Source organism: Rousettus aegyptiacus, unplaced genomic scaffold, assembly GCF_014176215.1.
Source record: "Rousettus aegyptiacus isolate mRouAeg1 unplaced genomic scaffold, mRouAeg1.p scaffold_m13_p_4, whole genome shotgun sequence".
Taxonomy (NCBI): domain Eukaryota; kingdom Metazoa; phylum Chordata; class Mammalia; order Chiroptera; family Pteropodidae; genus Rousettus; species Rousettus aegyptiacus.
This window is the reverse complement of record NW_023416307.1, coordinates 145,108,968-145,134,577: the sequence shown is the minus strand read 5'-3', so window position 1 is coordinate 145,134,577 and position 25,610 is coordinate 145,108,968. Positions and strand designations below refer to the sequence as shown.

Below are 25,610 nucleotides of genomic sequence, written 5' to 3'. Positions count from 1 at the left end.
TTTTTAAGGCCGAATAATATTTCATTGTACGTATGTATCACATTTTGGTTGTCCATTCATTCATCATTGGACATTTGGGTTGCTTCCACATTTTTTGGTCTATTGTGAATAGTGCTATAAACATGAGTGTGTGAATATCTCTTCAAGACCCTGCTTTCTCTTCTTTTGGATATGTAGCCAGAATTCGGATTGCTGGATTACATTGGAGTTCTGTTTGTTATTTTTTGAGGAACCTCTATACTGCTTTCCATAGAAGTTGCTCCATTTTACAATCCCATCAGCAGTGCACAAGGAGGCCAATTTCTCTACATTCTCACCAGAACTTGTTATCATTTGTTTTTGTTAGTGGTGTGAAGTGATAACTTACTGTTTTAATTTACATTTTTCTGATGATTAGTGATACTGAGCATCTTTTCATATGCTTGTTGGTCATCTGTATATCATCTTTGGAAAAATGTCTATTCAAGTCTTTTGCCTATTTTCATCTCAGGTTATTTGATTTTTTGTTGTTGTAGTTCTGTATACTGGGTATTAACCCCTTACAGATATATGATTTGCAAATCTTCCCATTCCATAGATTGACTTTTCACTCTATCAGTTGTGTCCCTTGATGGTTGAAAGTTGTAAGGATGTTCCATTTGTTTGTTTTTGCTTTTGTCGCCTGGGCTTTTGGTATCATAGCCAAGAAATCATTTCTAAGTCCAGTATCATGAAGCTTTTTCCCTATGTTTTCTTCTAAGAGTTTTATAGTTTTGGGTCTTATGTGTAGGTGATCCATTTTGAGTTAATTTTTTTGTAGGGTGTTAGGTAAAGATCCAACTTCATTCTTTTGCATGTGGGTATCTAGTTTTCCCAGCACCATTTGTTGAAGAGACTGTTCTTTCCCTTTGAGTGATTTTGGCATTTGAGCATATATATATGAGGGCTTATTTCTGGCTTCTGTATTCTCTTCCATTGGTCTCCTTCTCTGTCTTTATGTCAATATGACAGTGTTTTGATTACCATAGTAGCATCATAATATATTTTGAAATCAGAAGTATGAGTTTTCTAACTAAATTCTTTTTCAAAATTATTTTGGCTATTTGGCTTTTCAGTGCCACATGAATTTTAGGATGAACTTTTCTATTTCTTCAAAAAATACCATTGGAGTTTAGATAGAGATTGTACTGACTGTAGATCACATCGGTCAGTATGGACATCTTAACAATATGAGTGTTCCAGTCCATGAACGTGGAATATATATTTGTGTCTGTAATTTCTTTCAGCAGTGTTTTGTAGATCTCAGTGTATGAGTCTTTCACCTCCTTGGTTAGGTTTATTCCTATGTTTTTTATTCTTTTTGATGTCATTATAAATGGAATTGTTTTCTTAATTTCCTTTATGGATTGTTCATTGTCAATGTATAGAAGTGCAACTAATTTTTGTATGTCGATTTTGTATCCTGCAACTTGGCCGAATCTGTTTATTATTCATTCTATCTTGTCATCTGTGAACAAAGATAATATTACTTCTACCTTTTCAATTGAATGTCTTTTATTTATTTATTTTTGCCTACTTGCTCTGCCTAGGAATTCCAATACTGTATTGAATAGAAATGGTAAAAGTAAGCATCCTTGCCTTGTTCCTCATTGTAGAAGAAAAGCTCGCAGTTTTTCACCATGGAGTGTGATGTAAGCTGTGGACTTTTATACATGGCCTTTATTATGTTGAGGTAATTTCCTTTTATTCCCAGTTTGCTGTTTTGTCATGAAAAGGTGTCGAATCTTGTCAAATCTATTTCTGCCTCAGTTGAGATGATCATGCAGTTTTTATCCTTCATTCTGTTAATATGGCGAATTACATAGATTTTCATATATTGAACCATTCTTGCACTGCAGGAATAAATCTTACTTGGCGTATAATTGTTTTAATCTATTATTGAATTCAGTTTGCTGTTATTTTGTTGAGATCTGTACTATTTTTTTTTTTTTATGTCTTGTCTGCTTTGGTATTAGGTAATATTGGCCTCATGGAATGAACTTAGAAGTGTTCTCTTCAGTTTTTTTGGAAGCATTTCTTCTTTAAATGTTTGGTAGAATTCTCTAGCAAAACCATCTGGTCCTGGGTTTTTCTTTGAGAATTTCCAGTTGCTAATTCAATCTTCTTATTAGTTAGTGTGTTCAGATTTTTTATTTCTTCGTGATCAAGTCTTGGTAGGTTATATGTTTCTAAGAATTTATCTATCTCTTCTAAGTCACCCAATTCGTTGGCATACAGTTGTTCATAGTAGTCTCATAATCCTTATTTCTTGGACATCAGTTGTAATGTTTCCTCTTTTATTTCTAATTTTAATTATTTGAGTCTTCTTTCTTTCTCAATCTAGCTAAAGATTTGTCAACTTTGATCTTTAAAAAAGAAACTCTGTTTCATTTATTTTTTTTTCTCTCTTGTTTTTCTAGTCTCATTTTATTTATCCCTGCTCTAATCTTTATTATTTTCTTCCTTCTGCTAGCTTTAGGTTTAGTTTCTTCTTTGATTTCTTGAGGAATTATGTCTCTTTACAGTTCCTTTGTTTGAATCAGGACCCTAAAACAAGATCTATATATTGGGTGTGGTATATTTTTTAAGTCTCTCTAATTCTATAACACCCTCCCCTCTTATTTTGTGTTATTTATTTCTTCAGCTTATCTGGATATTATATCCTGAAATTTCCTACATTTTGGTTTTGTGGTGATATTTAATGTGTTGTACTCTTCCTCATATTTTCTATAAAATGATAGATCTAGAGTTCTATAAAAAAGCCAGAGGTTGATAGATTCAAAGTCAACTGTTTCCCTTTTTTGATAGGAAGACTTCATTGCTTTCAGATGATAAGATTGACCCATGGGTCTGTATGTTGTCATCTTGTTTTCTACACTAGAAAATTCCTTATCAACTTTTCATCTGTTATTTTAGCAGTCGATTGTTACCTAAAGTCATTATTCCACTTGGAATTGCAAAATGGTGATTTTTAAAAAGTAATATGGTATATTTAATTCAGACTTTTGTAGGCCAGAGTATTAAATAAGCTTCCTGGGAAGAGTTAGTTGGCTTTTAAATATTGAAGAGACAATGGAAACTTCTTTCATTTCAATTCTGCATTCGGAAGGAATCTTCGTGGTACTCGGAAACGTAATCTTGCCATCAGCGCTGAAAATGGTGATTTTTAATTTCATCGTGTCTTCTGCACTTACTAGCTGTGGTTCTACAAAGAACTCTGCTCATCAGTTGTTTACTCTGAAAAATTTTATAGCAAAGGCAAGACGGACCCTAAATTTTTCTTTATTCATCAAATTTCAGAATAATGAGTTACTGCCCAGCCATCTCTAAGGATAACTAATAAGCTTTTCTTTGGGGTGGGATAGACTATTATGAATTTGACCCTTATTATATATTAGATTTTTCAATTAGTTGAAGTGATAAATCTTTTGATGCTTAAATTATCTCATCTTTAGCCAGTTGAGCTTTCAAATTGGCTCTTAGGTCATTTTGTTGTGATACTAATAGTTTTTGATAGTTTTAGGCTTATGTTGTTGTGCATATTCTGCCCCAGACTTAGATTAAGTAATTTTCTTGAAGGAGCCTGGTTCTTTTTAGTGGGAAATATTTCGATACCATAATTTGAGTGTTAGAGGAGCTAATTGCTACTGGCTAATGTCAATTCTAAGCTGTTTCAGTGAATATTGCTATTTTTCTAGAAAGAGAAAAAAATTTTTCGTTTATAGTAGTATTTCCAATTCAAATGGAAGATTATAGGCTTTGTAAAGAATAGACTTTAATTTTTAGAGCAGTTTTATGTTGACAGCAAAATTCAATGGATTTCCCACATATCCCTGATTACAGGGTTTTTACTTAACTTTCTTTGATTTTTTTTTCTCTTTTACACTGAAATTTTTGGTTCCTAACAACCCAATGTAATTAATTATTTACTTTATCCTACTACATATATTATAGACTCAAAATAATAATAAAATATTATTCATAAAATGAAATCTACTGGATGCAGGTTGGTTTGTTTTATATGAATGCAGTTTAAGATGTATTTTTATTCTCAGGCTAAGTACAGTCAAAATACTATTTCAGCTTTACTTGAAATGATTCTTGTATGGGAAGTTAGGTCTGTTTTCAACCTTTAGAATTACTTTATCTTTTAAAAATGTATTTAAAAAGAAAAACTATGCACTTATCTTCTGTCTGTGATGAAGGGGCAGAATTAAATCTATAATGCCTTGTGACTCCTGGAGAAGTGGGAATTGGTCTCAAACTGGGCTCATTTCTCTCCTGTTCTGCCATTTTCCCTCCTCTGCCATTGTAATTTATGCTTTTTATTCACAGTTTTTTGAGATACTGAACAGGAATCTTTGCGGAACAAGACAGGCATAACAAAAATAAACAAAATTAATAAAAATAGAACGTGTACGCTCTGGCAGATCATTCATGGATTCCTCCAGATCCTTATTGGTTCCTCACCATTTTCTGTGGTGGTTTTTCTTCTCCAGCCTGTCTGATGTCATGATGCTTCCATGACATTTGACGTTAGATCTGACATGATCCCAAGCTTGTTTTACAGTCGTCTGAAATACTTATTCTCTTTTTCTCTGTTCTGTGAACTGTAAAATCCATGGTGTGTAAACACCCTTCCACCCCTGTCTTCTCCCCGTCTGTTAATCCCTCTCCCCTCAACTCTGCAGCACTAGCAGCCTAGGAGGCTTGGGTCTCTGCCACCGTGGAGCTGAACTGCTCACATCAGGAATTCTCTAGGCTCCTGGGTCTCTAGAGTAAGTCGAGAGGGTATGTAGTGTGCTGGGGATGGCGATCCGCTGAATAGGTACTTACCAGTTATACTGAGGGACTTGAAGACGTTCTCTTCTTCACATAATCAGCATGACCCATAACTTGTGATTTCACTGAGCCCCTTTCCTTTTTTTTTTATTCTAGTTGAGGAATGTGCACAAGTAATGTAAATATAATTATTGCCGTTCTTGAGGATTAGAAAACTTGGAATGTTCACATTACCTAATGATGTAGATATCAGTGTTGTTTAATGTTTTTTAAATGCTTATTTATCATTGAAATAATCTAAACTGAATAAATAACGTAAAATGTTATATCGGACAGTGTTAGATTCCTAATGTATATTTGGTCTGAGGGTATTTTGTTTATACTGCTGTGTCTTTTTCACCAGTAAAATACGCATTATGTACGTGGGGGCTTTGGGGAGGTGTGGACTTGGACTCGCTTGGATTGATGTGATTTTATGTTTTCTGTGACCTCATGCACTGTAAATACTGATGCTGCCACACCTCCGCAAGTGTGAAATAAAACTATGGCTCTTCAGCATTCTGTCCCAGTGCCGATAATTTAGAAGGGGTGGGCAATTTTTGCATTGTTCGCATTTTGAGGGAGTAACCTCTGAAGGCAGCCTTTCCTCTTTCCTCCTCCCCACATTTCTTGATCGCCTTCTGCCAGTGGTGTCACAGCTCAGGGATGTTAAGGAAGGTAGGTGGCTCCTTTAGGCTGGATCCTTAAATGTTGAGAGGGTCGCTTTGGAGCCAGGCAGTGGATTTTTCCTATGAATCTTGACCATGACAGTCGCCAGTTAGGAGCCGTCTCCTAGGCGATGCTGCTTCTGCGGCTAACCTTATTGATCCCCCTCTATGCTGCTTTTCTAAGCTCTGTTTTTGAGACTTGTTACTTCTCCCCGAGTCCAAATAACGTGGTGGCATTTATATATCAGACCGGCAGGACAGCCCGTAAAATGTCCTGACAGTCAGGGTCCCTCAAGGGAGAGCAGGGCAGTTAGCAGGGCCCTGGGGCAAGAGAGGGAATGTGCTGGATTCCTCGCCTGCCTACTTACAAACAACCGAATGCCCAACGGCTGTGTTGATCCTTTCTGGTAATAACCGCACACCCTCAGGGAGCTGCCCCTGGGGCCACTACTTATTTAAAAAAGTTAGCAGCCACCATTGTTCACCAGATCTGTCTCTTTCTTCACTGGGGTTCACAGGTCATTTGACCTGTGAGTCTTTGTGCACTGATATCTGCAATTCCAGGAGGAACTGTGATCTTGCTTCAGGTTTATCTTGTTTGGACATGGGGAGAGGGCAGTTCCACTTGGCCCTTCCCTCCATCATGGCCCTAACTCGCCATTAGGGCTCTGGGGGCGGTTAGGTTAAACCATCCCAATTTGCACTCAGGATCAGTGAAAATAACCACAAGGTGGGTCCTCTGACTTGTTGGACCCACCGTGGGAAGGACTTGGGCCAAGGCTCCCCTTTTCTCCTGGCTTCCCAAAGAGCCGTAAGGAAGAGAGATGGTGTTCTGGTATCCTGGTTTCAGTTTCAGCTCGCACCATATCCAGCCATCCTCAGAAGGTCTGGGGGCGCCACTTTCCCTAGGACACAGGTACCCTCAGTCCCACTGGAGAGGGATTACGGGTACATATGTTGTGTGTACTGTACTTGGGGTGGCGTCATAGGGCCCTCGCTCAAGGGAATCCATCCAGCCTTCCCTTCGGTCGGGTGGCGGTCTGTCAGAGAGCTGCCTCAGAGCTGGCAAGTGGGGAAAGGAATCCATTTCCCATCGCAGCGGCTGCCACCAACCTCTGCGCATGAGTCGTTGGCTTGTCTTTTCTTGTCAGACACGTCAAGCAACACGCTCGCAGGTTGCCCAACCATCTCGTCTTCTAGGAACACTATGGTTTATGAACCATTACCTCAGATTGCTACTGGTCAGCACACCCTGGTTGCCACTCTGGCCTTGCTGGTCGTCGTGGTAATGATATCCACCTGCTCCTAATGGTTAAATGGTCCCTCTTTCGTTATGCCAGAGTCTCATCATGTCCAGTGATACTAGAGAACCCAGGGCCACAGCAGCACCTCCTGTCATCCTTTGTCTATAGGGGACGGCCCTTACTGGGCTTCTCACAGATGCCAGGGCCCTCCCCCTACGAGTACGTTCCTCACTGAGGGGCATGTCCTCGAGGATATAGGCAGATATGGGGGTGCCCGGTCACCATTTTTACATTCCCACCTCTCTAAGCCATCTCACACCTTCCTCAGGATGCCAACCCAGTGCTGGCATCTCCAGCTCATTTCGTATGCCCGTATCATGTCCAGGCTTCAGGCGGCCATCCCGACAGCACAGAGACTGGATTAAAGTGCCTTTACCCAGATGCTGACTCACAAGTCATGGGACAGTACACCATGGCAGTAAGCGTCCTCTCTCCAGCATTATATTCTGCGCCCTTCAGATGCACTCCCATGCTTAAATCCTGAGCCTCACTTTTCTGGCAGGCGATGTATGTCACTAACCATTGTCATGGAAGCCTCTGGCCTTTATGGAATGCTGAGTAGATGGCTTAGGTGAGCTTGTCAGCCAGTCTCTTTCTTCAAAGCTTCCAAATCTGTTACAAGCCAAGCCGGCCTCACAGTCCATATAATTACCCATAACAAGCCCTCACACCCCATTCCAGGGATAGAGCTAATGCCAATCTGCCTCTACCTCCTCCCAGACCAGCACAGGTGAGGGCCTCAGGATCCGTACTGCATACCATAGGGTGTCACCGCCCACTTAGCACCAGCTACAGGGTGCTTGTTGCTGTTTGACATAAAAGAGAAATCAAAGTCCAGACTTCCATCCTGAGGATCTGCTGTGTAGGCCAGTACTGGTACCAATTGTCTTAATCTGGGTTCCTCTGGAAGTTAATCATGAAACAAAGGCTCGGATGCAGGTGGTCTGAGAACTGATCCAAGGGACAGGTGGAAAGAAGCAAAAGCCTACATAAGATGTGCATCATGATTCTGCTCTGTGCAAAAGGGCCATGATTCTGCCAACATCTCCTGGAAAGTCTATGAAATGTATCCAGAATCGGCTGCCTGAAAGAGAATGCAGTTAACCACCCCCATTGGTTGAGGGTTGCCCTAGGGGCATGGACTCCCCAGGGCTGCTGGGCCCCTGGGAGAGCAGGATCCCATGATGTTGGAGCAGGCAGGCACAAAGAGTTGACACTGTCCACACAAAGTAGACTGTGCTCACACAAGACTGTTCACAAGAGCTGCAACTAGTAGGTATGTTTTAAAAACACTTCTCTATTTTCTCCATTTGCTCATGTATTGGAGACCTTTCCACAATGGCAAGAGTAGAGTACCTCATTATTCTCAGGAGCTAGGTAATATTTCATCATATATATGTGGGTACTTCCATGCATGTATAGTTCACATACCATAAAAACCATAAGCAACTCATCAGTTTACTTTTTAAATTTGCATGAACATTTTACTAGGAAAGAATCTTCAGACATACAGAGAGTTGAAAGAATTATATACCCATCTTCCAGATTCTACCATTAACATATTACTATCAGTCCATCTGTCTGTCTATCCATCAATTCATCTATCCATCAATCCATCTAATTTTTTGGTTGTATTTCAAAGTAAGTTGCAGACATCAGTACCTTTTCCCCCAAATACTTCAGCATGTATGTCACTAACTGAAGGTCAGTATTTGTTTATAGCTTTCTTTTTCTCTTTTAAGGTCAACTTACATACAATGAAATACACAAATCTTAATGTACCCTTTGGTGTATTTTGACTAATGCATGTACCTGTATAATCCAAAACCCTTATCTAGCTATACAACATGACCATTTCTTCATGTTTCTTCCCGAGCAATACCTGAGGCCCTCACTCTCCCAAACACAATAGCTATTTTGATTTTTTTCCCTCACACCATAGATAATAATTGTCAGTTCTAGAACCTCATATAAATGAGTTCATACAGTTCAAACCCGTTTTGTGTAAGGCTTCTTATACTTAGCATAAGATTTTTGAGATTTAGCCACGTTCTTGCAAGTATCAGTAGTTCTTTTTTATTGCTGAGTAGTATTCTGGTATATAAATATACCACAGTTTATTTATCCATTCTCCTGTTGATAGATATTTGGTTGTTCCAGTTTGGGACTATTGTGAATAAAGCTGCAATGAACACTTTATAAGTCTTTTTATGAACATATGTTTTTGTTCCATATGTTAAGTTCATTAAAGCCTTTATTTTGAAGGGCTACATTCTCACTACTTTTTAGTTTAAATAGTGTTGCAGTAAAAAAAGAAGGAAGTACATTTATAAGTACATCCATGGAAAAAATTCTGCGGAAAGGGTAAATGCGTATTTAAAGAATTTTTTATTATGGAAAATTTCTAAAATGCAGAGAGAGAATACTCGTATCTTTTACTTGGCTTCGACAATAATCGGTTTTGTTCTACATTCTCACTACTTTTTGTTTGTTCTTTTTCTTCTTGATCTATATATAGTAACCTCAGATGTAGTAACAACACCAGATTATTTTTATATGCATCTCTAACTGATGAGAAAATTTTTTTATACATATATTCACCATGCCATTGTTATAACCAACAGAATTAACAGTAATTTTAATTCTAACTAATGCCCAATTTATATTCAGATTTTTTTTCTATCTCAACGTTGGTTTATTTACAGTTTGTTAGAATTAGGATCCAAACCAGGATCCTACATTGCGTTAGGTTTAAGTGCTCTTTTATTTTCTAACGATAGTCTTGTTTGATTTTATTTTAATACCATCAATTTGTTAGAAGAACTCTATCATTGGACTTTCAGAATGCCCCACATTTTGGATCTGACTTATTGCTCCTTGTGGTATCACTACACTCAAGTTCAGTAATGAGGATTGCTTTGAGATGGAGCCGTGTACTTCCTCTTGAGGGACGGAATGTCGCTGGTTCCATTTTTGTGAGGCTGACACTGAGCAGAGGGATCACATAGAACCTGCCCGATTCTTTCTTTATAAAATTTCCGTCAACCTTGCTGATGGTTTGAGCATCCACTGACGATAAAAGCTTAAATCCATTATTTCACTAAGTGTCAGAAAAGAGTGTTTTTCACGTTTCATTATTCCATCTACATTTATGAGCTGGAATTCTGTGAAGAATTTTCCATTGTCAACTTTTTGGTTACCTCGAAATACAATTTTTATATAAAAGAGAAGTAATCTGCTTGACTCTTTCTCTTTATTGATCATTTTTCAGAGTAATGAGTTTGTATTGTAGCAAAGGTGACCAGAGAATTGTTTTCCTTGTGTCTCATTATGAATTCACAGAAGTTAATAACCATGCAAGTTCCATCACTGCCCCCTCCCCCAGTTGATACGTCTCTTAACTCTCTCTCTCTCTCTTTAAAAGATGGCTCAGGATTTTCCACCTGGGACAGTGGAACTTCTACAGGTTAGCCCCTCTGTCCTACATCTGACCAACCCTGGTCCTGTGGGCTCTCCTCCTGTCCACTGCCCACCTCCCTGTCACCGCCAAGGTCCATGTCTCTGCTTCCTTTTTTGCCACTTCAGGAAAAGGCCAGAGTCACAAGTATTTGAAAACACATGTTTGATCCTATCATTCTTCTGTTTAAGTTGCTCTCCATAGCTCTTGGTGTAAAATCCAGGGCCTTGAACTTGGACTTCAGGGCCCATCTGATCTGGCCCCTCCCTGTCTCTGTGTCACCCTGATTTATCTGTATGGGGGTCTGCGGCCTGTACGTGGCCTGCCCTCTCTCCGTCACTTCTCTTACATGCAGTTCCCCCTGCCTGTGTCACCTTTCCCCTTGGCTAACTCTTCCTCATCCTAGCTCTTCACTTAGGCCAGTAATTCTCAACCCTGCTGCATATTACAACAGATGGGCAGTTTTAAGAAATACTCATGCCTGAGCTCCAACCAATGTCAATTAAAATCTGAATGTCTGGAGGGCGAGGCCTGATTGCTATTTTTAAAAGCTTGCGCAGGTGATTCTGACGTGCGGCCAAGGTTGAGAACCACAATTGGGGGTGTTCCTTCCTCTGGGAAATCTTCCCTCACCACACACAACCTTATTCCTGGGTTACATGTCATTTATTACTGCTGTAGCATTCTGCTCTAATCCTTTTTTTAATCCCCTTTGTGGAGATATTATTGATGGATAACATTGTGTGAGTTTAAGGTGTACAATGTGATGATCTTATCTTTATCATCTAGGCCTCAGTCTGTTAACTCTTGGGTTTCTTCCACGTTAGATGGAAGCTCATGTGGGCCGTGGCCCCATCTGTGTGTTCCGTGCTTACTCAGCACATAGTAGGTGCTTGGTAATATTTGAAAGTGGATGGTAAGTTGATGTCAGGGCCGGACTCCGAGGACGTTTGAATGCAGGGGTGGTGCTCCGCTGTGTGGGACGAAGGCCAGATTCTGTCATCTGCCAACATCATTTCTCACCAACCTCTCCAACTCCTCTGCACCCCTTTCCCTAGACAAGTGGTCTTTAAACAGTCCTTGCCTTTATACCTGCCCAAAGAATGTCCTCAACTCATGGGCCACCATTGAACTCATAGAACTTGTGGGCAACCCCTGTTTGATACTTCGCCACATTCATGCTGTGAAAATGTTTTCAAAATCGGAGGACCTGGTATAAGAAATTGTCTTTGTATTTGGTGAGTTTCTTTAGGAGTATTTTGCCTTCGAATGGAAATTAAAGCTTTGTTTACTAGAAGAATAAATTGATATTAAAATGACACTCTTGCCTTTTTTATGATTATTTATTTATTTGTTTATTTGGGGATAGCTTTATTGAGGTATAATTCACATACAGTAAAGCTTTCCATTTTTCCCAAAGCAATTTACTTGGAGTGTTTTAATTTTCAGGCACAGTGATTTGATGTCCTGGTTGGACTTCAGGCCATGTGTGATCTAGACGCATGTCCTCACGGTTGCTTCCAGATATGGCTTCAAGGGCACCCCGAAAGCTTACACTGACTGAGCTGCTGCTGTGAAAAAAGGTCTTTAAAAAGTTCAATTGTGACCTTTGAAAGCCCAAAGATAGACAAGGAATCTTACCGACAATGAAATGGTTTCTTGTAGCCCTTGTCCTTGGCACCTGTGGCCTGTTGCTGCCTTTTTCCATCCACCAGAGGGCAGTGTGTCCCTCCGCCCAGCAATTTGCCTCCCCTTTCAAATCCTAGCACGTAGCTCCTGAAGTCATGCCACACGCTTCTCAGAATTTGATTTGACTGCTAGAAATGCCTCTTACATTGCAACCCTGTAGAGACATACATACATACTTAGCTCTCTCTCTCTATATATATATATATAACAAAAATTTATAAAATAATGATGTCTTTACTATGTGCAATGCACTCTGATGTTTCCTCTTCTCTTTCATGAACAACTGCGCCGATCATCACCCAAATCGAGTTCATGATTCACAAATTGGGTTGCAGCCCATGATTTGAAAAATATTGCCTTAGAGTTCATTTAGTCTCACATCCTGCATATTTGTGGATGAAGAGATGCAGCAGAGAGGGGACATGCCCTGATCCCTGGAATTTAGAGCAACACTTAGGAAGAGGCTTCAGGGCCTCGGACTTCTAAATCTGTCACTCTCAGCCCACTGACATTACTGTCAAGGGACAATCAGTGCTGCAGGAAGTCACTGCCGCGGAGAGAGAGGCCACGGACATGTTGTATTCCCAGCACTCTTTGCTACTGCAAGGGAAGTGTCATCTCCAGCAGGGTTTTTTCTTTGGCTCTATAACTTCTGCATGTCAGCCACCGATCGTCAGCTCGGTGCTGGCCTCTGGAAGGTAAGCCCTGTGGAATCCTGCACGTGGGTCCTCCTTGGTGATTTTTGTCACCTGAGTACACACGGGGGACCCAGCTTAGCAGTGGTTTTGTTCTATAGCCCTAACTCCATCAGCACATTATGCAAATTAAGTAGGCACTGTCAAAGTGTCTACTTCTGAAATGCAGAAGGTGGACGTTCTCACACGGTCCCCTCCCTGCTCTGTAGGATGACTCGCAGAGGACGTTCAAGATTGACTACAACCACAACCGGTTCCTCAAGGATGGCCAGCCGTTCCGCTATATCTCGGGCAGCATTCACTACTTCCGCGTGCCCCGCTTCTACTGGAAGGACCGGTTGCTGAAGATGAAGATGGCTGGGCTCAACGCCATCCAGGTGTAAGTAGGAGGGCACTGGGCTCTCACCGGGGCCTGGACACTCACACCTGAAGAGAGAGGGTACAGCTGCATTTCTCGGTGCAGCTACTTCATTGCTCAGAATGGGAAATGGCATTGTCTGGCATTGGAGGGGGTGGCGACGGAGGACTTGTCATGAGCTCGATCGGCCCTTCTTCAGATAATTAATCACTTCTTCCAATATTGAACTTTGTCACCAGAATTCATAAAACGAATGTCAGCTTTAAAAGGCAAAGGGAAGTAACAGTGATTAATTACCACGTGCAGGACACTTTGCATGAATGATTCCATGCAAAGGGTTATCATTCCCATTTTACAGCTGGTGAAACTGAAATTTGCACGTGTCTTTGGCCGGAGGTCCAGCTATGCAATCATAGGGTCTCTTAACTCTTAGGGGCAGATGCCCTGTTAGGTAGATTCCTAAAATCCAGTCTGCCTTCCGGGATGATTCTGCCCAGGTCATATGATAGCCTGGGGTCATAGTATTACCCCCAATAGCTATCACTCATCTCTTTCTTTCCTGTGGCAAGGTAACTAACTGTGAAGAACTGGAGTGACTGGCCACTCTGGGTTTTGTACTGCTGATGCGAATTGCTGATAACTTTGCCAAGATAAAGGGTGAGAAAACCCAGAGGAAGATTCCTGGGACAGATAGCTAGGGAGAACTCCACTCGTTATTCTGGTTTTAAGGCCACAGTTTCAACCCTGCATTCTCAGAGACCAAGAATATCTGTTCCAGGGTATCCTGAAACCATGGGATTTTGGGAAAAGGAAGTGAGCCAGCGGTTGTCAGAGAGACCTTTGAGATGGCAGTGCATAGCTTCATATTTAAATTTATATTTCATGCTGTGGGAAGCCAGGAGAGCTGGTAGGACCTTTTGTCATTTTAACTCCTGCATGACGTCACTAACAAGGTCTTCTATCATCGAAGGCTTTTCCATTTTTATTAAAAAGTACTTTTCAAAAAATGAGTTCAGTCATACACAATGGCATTTTGGTCAATGACATGGCAGTGCCATATTATAATGAAGCTATAAAATTTCTATAGCCTAGTGACATCATAGCGATCATAACGTCATGGTCTGTGCATTGCTCACGTGTTCGTGGTGATGCTGCTATAAACACACCTACCGCGCTGCCAGTTATTTAGAAGTCCAGCACATGCAATTACGTACAGCACATCACGCTTGATAGTGATAATGAGTGACTTACTGGTTCATGAGTTTACTATCCTGGACTTTTTCTTGTTATTTTAGAGTATACTCTTTCTACTTATTATAACAAAAAAGAAGACCATCTTACCCCAGCAGTAGCCTCTTAAATCTCCTGTTTGTGTCTCGATGGCATCATTTTCTCACATGCCTGATTTAATCGCGTGTTGTTTTGTGCGGTCGCATGCCATACAGGCTCGTAGCCTGAGTACAGCATGAGGGTGTACCGTTTAGCCTAAGCGTGTCGAAGGCTAGACCATCCGGGTGTGTGTAAGTGCACTCTGTAGTGTTCGCACAACGGAATCACCTGATGACGCATTTCTCAACATATTCCTGTCATGAAGTGGCACGTGACCGTATACCTCTTATTACTTTAGCACAGATATTTTCATTTTTCCTGACCCTTACACAGACATATGTAATTTTTACATAGTATTAATCCGTGTTCATGGAATTCCATTACCTTTTTAAAAGCCAAGTATTAAGTACGAATGGGCATTCTTTGTGGGTCATAAACATAAAAAGCGTCCCCCAAGCTTGGTTTTCTCAGGTAGCCGCTGTGAAAACTCAAAACAAGGCCTCTTTCCTGAGAGGCTGCCTAAGGTTTCGGTTCTCCAGACGATTCAGAAATTCACATAGGGCATCTGGATTCTTGAGCCGTTTTCAGGGAGTGGCTGTGTGTGTCTTGGCAGATACATCCCTTGGAACTTCCATGAGCCCCAGCCAGGACAGTACCAGTTTTCTGATGACCATGATGTGGAACATTTTCTTCAGCTGGCCCATGAGCTGACGCTGCTAGTCATCCTGAGGCCTGGACCCTACATCTGTGCGGAGTGGGAGATGGTGAGTGTGGCCCTCCCTGGTGTGCGTGACAGGGGTAGACTGGCCGGAAGGGGTGTGAGGGAAAGCGAATTAAGGCCATTTGAATGAGTCTCTAATTCCAGAATATGTGGAGCCTGTGATGGTAGCCAGCACAGGGGTCTTTTCCCTTAGGAGGTGCCCAGGTAGAGAGGAACAGGTAAAGGTCACAGGTATGGGCTTTGCTCTTGGTGGTCACTCACATAACTCAATTTCCTCATCTGGAAAAAGCAGTTAATGGTGTGGGCTCTGTCTACCTTACAGGGTAGTTGTGAAATTAAGTGGAATGATCTATATGAAAGGCTTCGATTCTCAAAATATTGCACTCGTGCAGAGTGACCTTATTTTTACTGTTACAATTTCAGATTTTCCTGAAAGTTTCCAAATCAGAAAGCCCAACTCCAACACCCCTCCTCCATGAAACTTTTCTTCCCTCGCAGCTAATAGTAATTTCTGTGTCCCCTGAGCATCTTTCATGAAAAGGACCTTACAATGGCTTCTCCCCACCCCCAACCCCCGCCCCCAACCCAATTCCAGGGAGGATTACCTGCTTGGCTATTACAGAAAGAAGGTATCATTCTCCGTTCTTCTGATCCAGGTAAGTTGTTGCAGGTGTCTTGGGAGAATTTTGAAAGCTTAGCTAGTTTATATCAAGAGTATCTTTGCTTTGAAGGCTGGGGTACTTCTGTGCAAACACTTCTGAAAGTTTAGTAAAAATCTGAGTGTTAATCATCATCTACTGCAGGACACCAGACATTTATTGTGTAGGAAATAAGGCATTCTTGAACTACTTGATGAGATCTTGCTGGTAAACTGGTAACTCTTAGAACCGGCATTGGGCTTGTTTGCAGTTGACCAAATAACTAATGGTCTCTCCTCCAGCATTCTTAGTATATTGCGTGGCCAGTGATAGTGTCTAGCTTATCAAAATGCAGATGCAGTTTTTGGAATGGTGTCCCTGGATTGCTCGGTAGATGCTGTGAATCTATTCCTCAATCTACTTTTACAGAGTGATCTGTAAATGATAGACATTTTCTTGTTTTTTTTTAAACCACTTTTTATTTTAGTCCTAAACCCCAGTCAGTCAGAAAGTCCCATTTGACTACATTTCTATAGTCCGAAGACTTCAGTTTTTCTTGGTGAGGGGTTTGATGGAGATGGTTGTCGGTCATTGATTAAGTTTACTGTGTGGAAAGCTGATATATTACGCTCCATAGCAGTGGTCCCCAACCTTTTTGGCACCAGAGACCGGTGCTTCTTTGAGAATCTAATGCCTGGTGATCTGAGGTGGAGCTAATACAGTGATACTAGTGCTGGGGAGCAGCTGCAAATACAGACGGAGCTTTGCTTGTTCACCTACTGCTCACCTGCTGTGCGGCCCAGGTCCTAGTGGGCCACGGACTGGTACCGGTCTGTGGCCTGGAGGTGGGGGACCCCTGTTTCATACACATTTCCTTCTTAATGTGTTGTCTTTACATTTTGCACTGCTAGTATATTTCACATTTAATCTGCACAGCACTTTATGGAGTATGTACTCTATTATTATCTCCATTTGACGATGTAAGTATATATTTTATTAGAACTTAATTTTAAAAAGAAAAAAACCCTACTGTGACAAAGAGGAGGATACACCATTCAGTCACTCCTCTCTTTGTTCAATGAACATTGTCAGGATGCCTCCAGTGCCCCAGGCTTTGAGTCCTGGTGACAGGGACAGGTACCAGGTATACTGTCCTCGTCTACAGAGAGTTCAGCAAAGGAGATGACTCCTTGCAAGACAACTTTTATCTCACTTTTAGGGGGTCCAGTCACCCCATTTTGGAAGGTAGTTGCTGAATCCAGTATATCCCCATTTCCACTGCCAGCCGCAGAGTAATAAGGCCATGTTGTGTCTGTCTGTACTAAGGTACCTGATGGTGTTAAAAGATGGTGTCTTGTTTTCCAGATTACCTTGAAGCTGTGGAAAGGTGGTTGGGAGTCATTCTGCCCAAAATGAAACCTTTCCTCTATCAGAATGGAGGGCCAATTATAACAGTGCAGGTAACCATGGAGATGAAGATGGGCGGGTGGGCGGGAAGGCTTTCATCCATCCATCCACATTATATATAGGAGTGATACAGACATGGGCTTCATAAGTCTGTTTTCCCTAAGAGGCAAGGTCACAGATGGTGCTTTTATTTAAATTGCCTTTTGGGGAGATGTTACCATTTTTGAATGCCTGCTGTATACCAGACTTTGTGCTGCATGTCCTACAAATGCTATCCAATTATTCCAACCACCGTCTCGTAAATGAAGAATTTCAAAGAGGTTAAGTGACGTGGCCAAGGTCGCCCAGCTGATAGGTGACGTAATCAGGATTGCACCCTAGGTCCACTAATCCTATAGTCTAGCTCTTCCTCTCGTCCTGTGCTGTTTTGGGGCTGCAAAGCAGCAGCGTGGACTGAATGCTTTGGCGTCTGCCCTGCTCAGGCAGTCGGTTCCCACTGGTGTAGAAAGAGGGTGCGGCGATGGGGGCCTTTATGTTTTCCCTTCCACTTCCTGCCCCCACTCTCCTTCTTCCATGGGTTTTTATGGTTGAATATTTTTTTAATTTTTGTAGAGTTGTGAACTATAACACACATACGTAAACGTGCAGTATAGTGAAGCCTTATGATGAGAACACCCACATATCCACCATGCAGGGACCCCAGGAGTTTCCCGGGTGTCCTTCTTGATCACGTCCCATTTCTTTCTGACTTTCCTGCCACCAGTTTCTTGCTTTTGTTTACATGGGTACCACCTATGTGTGCCCCTAAACTTTATAGTTTAGTTTTGACTGTGGTGAATTTTCTATACGGGGAGTCGTACCGTCTGTAGTTTTTAGTGTCATGCTTCTTTCACTCAGAGTTATAACTCTAAGATTCTTCGGTGCATTGGGTGGAGCCGAAGATCATTCATTTTATTGCTTTAGAGCAAATGTTTCTCAATTTTTTTTTCATTGTTGCCCCCCGAAGAGTCTCTTTAGACATCTTTTTCTAATTGCCCCCCCCCATGAAATTTTAATACCTGAGATATACTGTATAATCTGTGCTCTGTGTATTACAAAGAGTAAGATTTTATTTTTTAATCTAAGAAAATCATTTTCAACTCCTTGGGGATGCCGTCCCCCCCACTGAGAATGCATGCTTCAGAGCAGGCTTTCCCACCTTCGGCATATTGCCATTTTGCACCCAATAATTCTTTGTTGTGGTAGCTGACAGTGTAAAGTGTTGAGCGGCATCTCTTGGTCTCTACCCACTAGGTGCCAGTAACACACTCCTCCTTCCGTTGTGACAACCCAAAATATCTCTAGACATTTCCAGATGTCCCCTGGGGAAGGAAAATAATTAACTCCTGGTTGAAAACTACTGACACTATTGAACACAAAGTGAGCCTTGGTTATTGAGCACAAAACAGGGAGCAGCCTGGAATGTTTGACAGTGAGAAGTCAAGTAAATGATGCTGCATCTATCCAACGATCACCCTCGTTACTGCCATGGCTATTTGTATAACAACATATTAAGTGGAAAAAAATAATGTTATCGCTGGTGCATTTAATATGATATGAGTTTTGAGGACAGAAAGCAATTTCTGTAAATTGTTTTGTGTATATTTAGGATGTGTGTGTATGGGTGTGTGTGTTTGTAAATCTGGAAGACTGTGCCCAAATGCTTAGAGTGGTTATCTCTGAGTAATCGAATTAACAGATGATTTTTCTACTTTCTTTTCATCTGTCTCCATTTCTAATATATCCACCATGGAATGGTTTTATCTATGTAATGTTTAAAGTATCTATTATCTATCATAGTGGAGAATATTGTTACAATCCGAAAACTAGCACGGAGGTTTTTGTTTCCTTTTTCTTATTTCTATGGGAGAGTAGGAGAAGTTTTTTTGCTGAGTTGCTTTTTGGAAAAATGAGCTTTGAGGTCCGAGTGTAGGAGATATCTTTGGCAGTCATTAAGCCTTGTCATGTCAGTACAGATGCTCAGGTATTTTCTCCAAACAAAAACTTGTGTTAGAATGACTGTATTGGAATCTCCTGGGTCTTTTCACCCTCCTCTTTTTTTAATTTACAGGTCGAAAATGAATATGGCAGTTACTACACCTGTGATTATGACTACCTGCGTTTCCTGCAGAAGTCCTTTCGCTACCACCTGGGTAATGATGTGATTCTGTTCACCACGGATGGGGCATATAAGGATCTTCCACATTGCGGGACACTGCAGGGACTCTACTCCACGGTGGACTTTGGTCCAGGTTGGTGTTCCTAGTAACAGAAAACCTGGCTAAGGCCATGTAGCGACCTTTTACTGAGTGATTGCTCTGGGCAGCTGTTGTTTTAAGTGGCATGGGCATGTTGAATGAGATGCCTCATATTTTCCTTAATCGAGTAACAGGGTGAAAAAAAGAATAATGGATAAAGTCCCCCTCTGTTGCAGAGATTACTTTATTTAAGCTGATTTGGCCCTTAGGACAGCCTGGAGTACTGTTCTCTTAAGGGCTGGCTGGCCCAGGAGCCATTCCAGCTGTGAGAAGCTCTGCTCCAAGGCAGTAAGTAGTCTTCCAGACTCTGTCTGGGACATGCTGCTCTTCTCTGCTTTCTCTGTCTCCCCAGTCTTGGCTAGATGCTCAGGGCTGAATCAGGGCCCTAGTGAACTCTGAGGTCAGCCACTGGCTGGGCTGTGTTGGCCTGTCAGCCCAGGAGTGCAGGAACTTACCTTATACTTCTGTTATCTTTCTGCGTAACACATAACACTCTGAACTGTCATGGGCCGGAGGTGATTTGGTCGATGCTGTCGTCTTACCTAACTCGTTAGTGCTATGTAAGCAGCAGACGTTCTACAAATGAAAGTTCTGGGTGGGTGGGCAGCATGGCTAGGATGCTCCTGGCGATAATAAACTTCTGGCTATAATTAAGAGAGTCTTCATTAGGTTGAGAGCAGCTTTCATAAAGAACGTGACAGCTAAATGCAACATACAATCCTGAAAAGGATTCTGGTCTGGACTCTTTTTTTTTTTCCCTTCCCTTTATTTTTTTCTGTGAAGAACATTATTGGGAAATCTTTAAATGTAGTCTATAGATTAGATTAGATTAATAGTATTTTATCCATGTTAATTTCCTGGGTTTTTACAATTGTGTTCATTTAAAGAAATACCTTTGCTCTTAGGAAAAGCACACTAACATATTTAGGGGTAAAGGGCCATCATGCCTGCAGCTTATCCTCAAATGACTCAAAAATATATATATATTTATTTAAAGAGAGAGAAACTAATAAGCAAATGTGGTAAAATGCTAATAGTTGGGAAATCTGGGTGAAGGGAATATGAGTTTTGTACTATTCTCACAACTTTTAAGTCTGAAATTATGTCACGATAGAAAGCTACTACCTCCCCCTCTAAAAAAAAGACCAGCTCTTCAAGTAGCATAAAGACCCCACTGTTCGCTCTTCCATCTGAGGAATGAGGCACTCCATGGACATTACACATCCAATACTTGCCTTCTCCCGAGAAGGATGCAGAAGACTGAAGTTGCATTTTTAAAGAGATTCTTTTATATTATCAAAGAAGAAAAGACGCAGTTTAAGTGAATCGAACGTTTCTGGAAATGTGGTACATTGCTCAGAGCATTTGCTGATGAAATAACTCATCTACAAAGAGCTGCACAGGAAGTGGCATGCCGGTTTCCTCCTGCTTTGGCACACTTCCCATCACACTGATGAAAAAGCGCAGTATTCTTCTGTTGGGAGGAACAAATGGAAGATCTTTACGAGTTTGTCGTAAGCATTATTTGTATGTGGCGTGACAGCACAGTTGCTCCTGCTGTGGTTTGAAGGACAGACCCACACTGGCTGCAAGGCCAGTGTACCTGGAGCAGGTGGGCCTGTGACAGCTCCATTCATTTGTGTGGGAGAGAGGCATATGGCTGGGGGGGTCAGATCACGGGAGGAGGCTCACGAGAAGAGTAACTAAAGATCTGAACGCCACCTAATGCGTAATAGTGAGAAACTTACAGCCTTAAGGTGAATGAGAGTATAGTCTTTATCGATCAGCACAATTCTTTCCTGAAAGCTGGCCTTACAGAGAAGCCAAGGCCCGTCGGGGCGGGGCAAAGGGTGATTTGGAGGTCTTGGCGAGTGTCAGTTCATCTCTGGGAAACCTGCTGTGGGATCTGGATCGTGAAGTTTAGGGCCAGGATAGTCTCTGCTCTGGCTGCAGAAACACTATTTATGATCACTATGTTCCCAACATAAGGCAGCCATGACCTCCCTGGGGAAAAACACTTTCTCTTTTTAGAGGAGGAAAGGAGAAGACATGAGAAGACAAGGCACAGGCATCCTAATGTAATATTTCCGAAGGAAAAATGCAGAGCATGTGGTCTGGAATGGCCGATGATATACAAATTAAGATTCAGAGGATCCTCCATTATTCAGGGATAAACGCAATGAGACCACATTCATCCCTTTGACTTGTTATTTGCTTGGCAAATATTTGTGACACTATAGTTGTGTGTGACACTGTGGAGGCTACAAGGAAGTAGCTTCAGAGCAGGCCCACCCTGTGGGGAGCATCTCAGTCAACCAGATGTCCAGGTGAAGGGAGAAGATCATAAGATATGTCTAAGTCGTGGGGAAACAGGTGAAGAACACAAGCCTATGACTTGAACTTCCCAGGAAGTGCAGTCAGAAAAGGCCACGGGGACCTGTTCACAGAGGAAGCAACATTTTGTGCTTTTCATACATCCATTAAATGGATGGTCTGAATCCAGCTTAAAGCTAGCTTGGAGGCGTTTTAGGTTCCTGGGGGTGGAGGGAAGGGCAGGAGCCTCAGGCTCAAGTCCTGCAAAGGGCTCTTTTTATTTAACTGCTTGTTGTTCCCACAACTGACCTTTCTTCTCCTTCTCGTAATTTTCAGGTACCAACATCACAGGTGCTTTCCTCCTCCAGAGGAAGTATGAACCCAGAGGACCCTTGGTAAGAATTAGGAGTGAGGTGCAGAGAGACGTCTTGTACCAACTTCATTACATGCTGTAGAAGGGTAGTAGATTCTCGGCTTTTCTGGTTTTGGGCTGAGCAGCTGTCCATCGCCCTCTAGACGTATGAGTGACAGCTGCAGCAATGCTTTTACTTAAAACCGAAGTCCTGCACTGCTGTGGAGCGGAGTGGGGACTCCCGTGAATGTCCTGCCATGCATGTTCGTGCTCGCGTGTACTTCATCTCACTTGCTCCTTACCGCAACCCCCATAAGCAGTTGTTATTGTCTCCGTTTTTAATGAGGCTCAGAGAGCAGGTCACCTGCCCAGGGTTGTACAGCCGGAGAGTTGCAGGGTGGGATCGAGTTCAGGCTGGTTTTTTTTTTTTTGAGAGTTCTTTGTGAAAGAGCTTCTCCACCTTTCATGTGCTAATAAATCCCGTAGGAATCTTGTCAAAATGCAAACTTTGATCTACTGGATGTGGGGTGGGGCCTGAGATCCTGCATTTCTGACCGACAAGCAGGCGACATTGGGATGGAGGTTTGCTGAACACACTCTGAGTTGCAGGGCTTTGTGGCACGCTGTGTGCAGATGGCTAGGAGGAGGAGACTGTGGCCAGGTCTATGCAGGTGTATATAGTCCATCAGTCCCCCGCCTCTGCTCTTCCTTTCTCCACACTTGTCATTGCGACTCAACCTAGTTTAAGGGGTTGCGCCCTGCGCCTTCTCTGCAGCAGGTCAGCTGCCGCACCTGTGTATAAACCTTTGTACAAAACAACCTTTTGTGAATCTGGTCTGTGCTTAGTGAGCAGTGCAGAACCTGCATTCACAGACTTTGGGTGGAGCGATTTCCTGAGACAAGGAGGCCCCAGATCATATCCAGATCTCCTTTTTTGTTCTCTAGACCAAAGGCTTGGCACAATAATGCCCAAGAAAAACATGAAATGCTTGGGGCCTGCTTTACAGAAGGCTTGGACAAGCTGACCTCATTTTAAGTCAACCTGACATCTGAGAATCTGGGTTCACTCCAAGGATCGATTTGGAGCTAATTATATCACACAGTATTTCTCCATCCCGTCCTTTTGCCCCAACGAACTCTCCTACCGTATATGAACTGGGGGTTGGTTAACAAAATTTTGATACAGGTACAGCTGTTCAGGAGTACCAGTAGTGTCAATGGCTGAGACCTGAGTGCGGGCGATGCTGTTATCGGAAGTCCCTATTGGTCCCCCAGCTCAGGGTTAAGCCGTGCATGTGAACTCCCCTTTCCACCTGTCCCTTGGAGGAGAACCTAGGGCGTTAGTTACAGGGAAGCCCCAGCATTTGAAGGCCCTAACTCTATCCTAAGCTCTACATCGCTTTCTCTTTTTAGATCAATTCCGAATTCTATACTGGCTGGTTAGACCATTGGGGCCAACCTCACTCGACAGTCACGACAAAAGCGGTAGTGTCCTCCCTCTATGATATACTTGCCCACGGGGCAAATGTGAACTTGTGAGTATTAATTTCAGGAGGGGAGGGCGCCCTCCACAGCTGTGGGCTGACCTTGAAGTACCGTCTGTTCTCCTGTTTCCTCGTAGGTACATGTTTATAGGTGGGACCAATTTTGCCTATTGGAATGGTAAGAACAATTTAACATCCGTCGGTAGAAGCTTATGCTAGAATGGTTCTGGCGCTTGATTTTGGGAGTGTGTACCGACAGATCATTTTTATCTTCTATTTTTGTTTGTCTTCTCCTAAATATTCTAACATATGAATATTGGCTATATATATTAAGAAATCATTTTTCTTTAAAAAAAAACTTTTTAAGGGACGTAAATTGTGTACTGTATAGATGTACAACATGTCTATCTGCTCATTGGCTGATGGATATTTGGGTTGTTTCCACTTTTTGCTAACGTGAACATGGATGTATAAGTATTTGTTTGAATCCATTTCAGTTTTGGGGGAGTGTATACGTCTATGTTGAGAGTTTGAGGAACTGTCATCGTGTTTAACAAAGTGGCTGCACAATTTTACAATTTTATATGGCCTTTTTTTTTGGTAGGAAACATGACAAAATTCTCTTCATTGCCATTGATTTTTATAAAGACAACCTATACTACATTGGCCTTTCTCTCAGCCTCGTTCCACACCTCTCTTCACATCTCTGTTTTTCTCTCTGAATCATGAGGATGCCCTACTGCTGAGTTTTGCTAGGATGTGTAATTGTATACTACCTGTTTTTAGTAAAGTTTCTCCTTTAAACTACTGTCTTTTGTGCAGGACAGGGTAGGCTAGGAGAAGGCTTTGCTTACATGTGTGATTAATATTATTACTATTAGAACTATTATTACTATTATTAGAACTAAGAAATGGAGATATTGTAAAACTCAAATAAATGTCTCCGTTTCAAGGATAATCATAATATACAAGGTCGATAGTTGAAGTTTTAGATCATCTCTGTGTGTCTGTCTTCTTGTTAGAAACAGTTTAGACTTTGGGATGCCATTTTTATTCAGTAGCTAAGAATTCCACCTAAGCTTCCATTCATGGAGTTCCGACTAATCATCCAATCCAGGAATGAAGACTCATATTTTTTGGAACTTTACTGTTCATGATATAGTTTTTAAATATCTTACTGTTCTACTTAAAACAATACAATCTTCTTTTTAAAAATTTAGATAATGTAAAAACTACCACTGAGAAAATGGACGTTTTCTTTGTTCCTCTCCCTTGCTCTTGACCCTGCCATAATTAATAAAAGTCTCTTTTCCACCTCTGTGGTCTCATTTAATCCTCATAGCCATCTCATGTGGGCTATGATTATTGACCCACTTTACAGATAAGAAAAGCAGAGTGCAAAAGAAGTCCACATGTTTCCCACTCACTTGGCAGGGGGTGGAGCCTAGACTCAAACTCAGGTCTTAGAAAGCTGGTCATTGCCCTTTGGATAACCCCTTGCAGCCCAAGTCCCCTATGCCATCTCCCAAATCAAAATACCAGGCCCCTCTGACCTGCCATGCGCATGGCCTGGTCTCTGGGGAACTAAGGGAGGGCCAGTCTGTGCTTCTTAGCAGCTTTCATCAGACCAGCTTTCCAGAGGAGAGCTGTGAGCGAAAAACATCATGAGCTCATTGCCCATCCTACCCAAGGAAGGTGCACATGCTTGTGTAAGTGTATGTACCACACTCTGTACCCGTGTGTGTCCCCATCTGTGTGAGAGCCTCCTATGGGCTCCAGGCTGTCCTGCACGTTTCACACAATGCAGAGAACTGAGGACTAGTAAGTCTCGCTGTTTCTTTGGCTTCCTACTGCACACTCCCTGACTTGGTGAGAAGGGGCTCGAGTTAGTACTGTATTTCTCTGACACTACGGTGATCTGAAAACACCCGGAGAAAGATTCTGCTAGTAGAACTAGAGCAAAGGTTTAGTTTGCCAATCCATCCTTTAACCTACTGGCCAACTTCCCCCGCCTGCGTTCATTGACCTGTACAGTTTGCTTCCGGATGTTACAGTTGTT

At 42.0% G+C, this 25,610-nt stretch overlaps 1 protein-coding gene across 1 annotated transcript in view; it reads left to right on the top strand.

Moving 5' to 3' along the window:
* The window catches only part of GLB1 (galactosidase beta 1), a 74,505-nt gene that overhangs the window by 7,433 nt on the left and 41,462 nt on the right, over positions 1-25,610 (top strand). The window contains exons 2-9 of the mRNA XM_016140748.2: positions 12,862-13,031; positions 14,953-15,103; positions 15,656-15,716; positions 17,064-17,158; positions 19,216-19,396; positions 22,052-22,110; positions 23,481-23,602; positions 23,689-23,729. Of these exons, the coding sequence (XP_015996234.2) occupies positions 12,862-13,031; positions 14,953-15,103; positions 15,656-15,716; positions 17,064-17,158; positions 19,216-19,396; positions 22,052-22,110; positions 23,481-23,602; positions 23,689-23,729 (880 nt within the window). The remainder of the gene's footprint in view (positions 1-12,861; positions 13,032-14,952; positions 15,104-15,655; positions 15,717-17,063; positions 17,159-19,215; positions 19,397-22,051; positions 22,111-23,480; positions 23,603-23,688; positions 23,730-25,610) is intronic.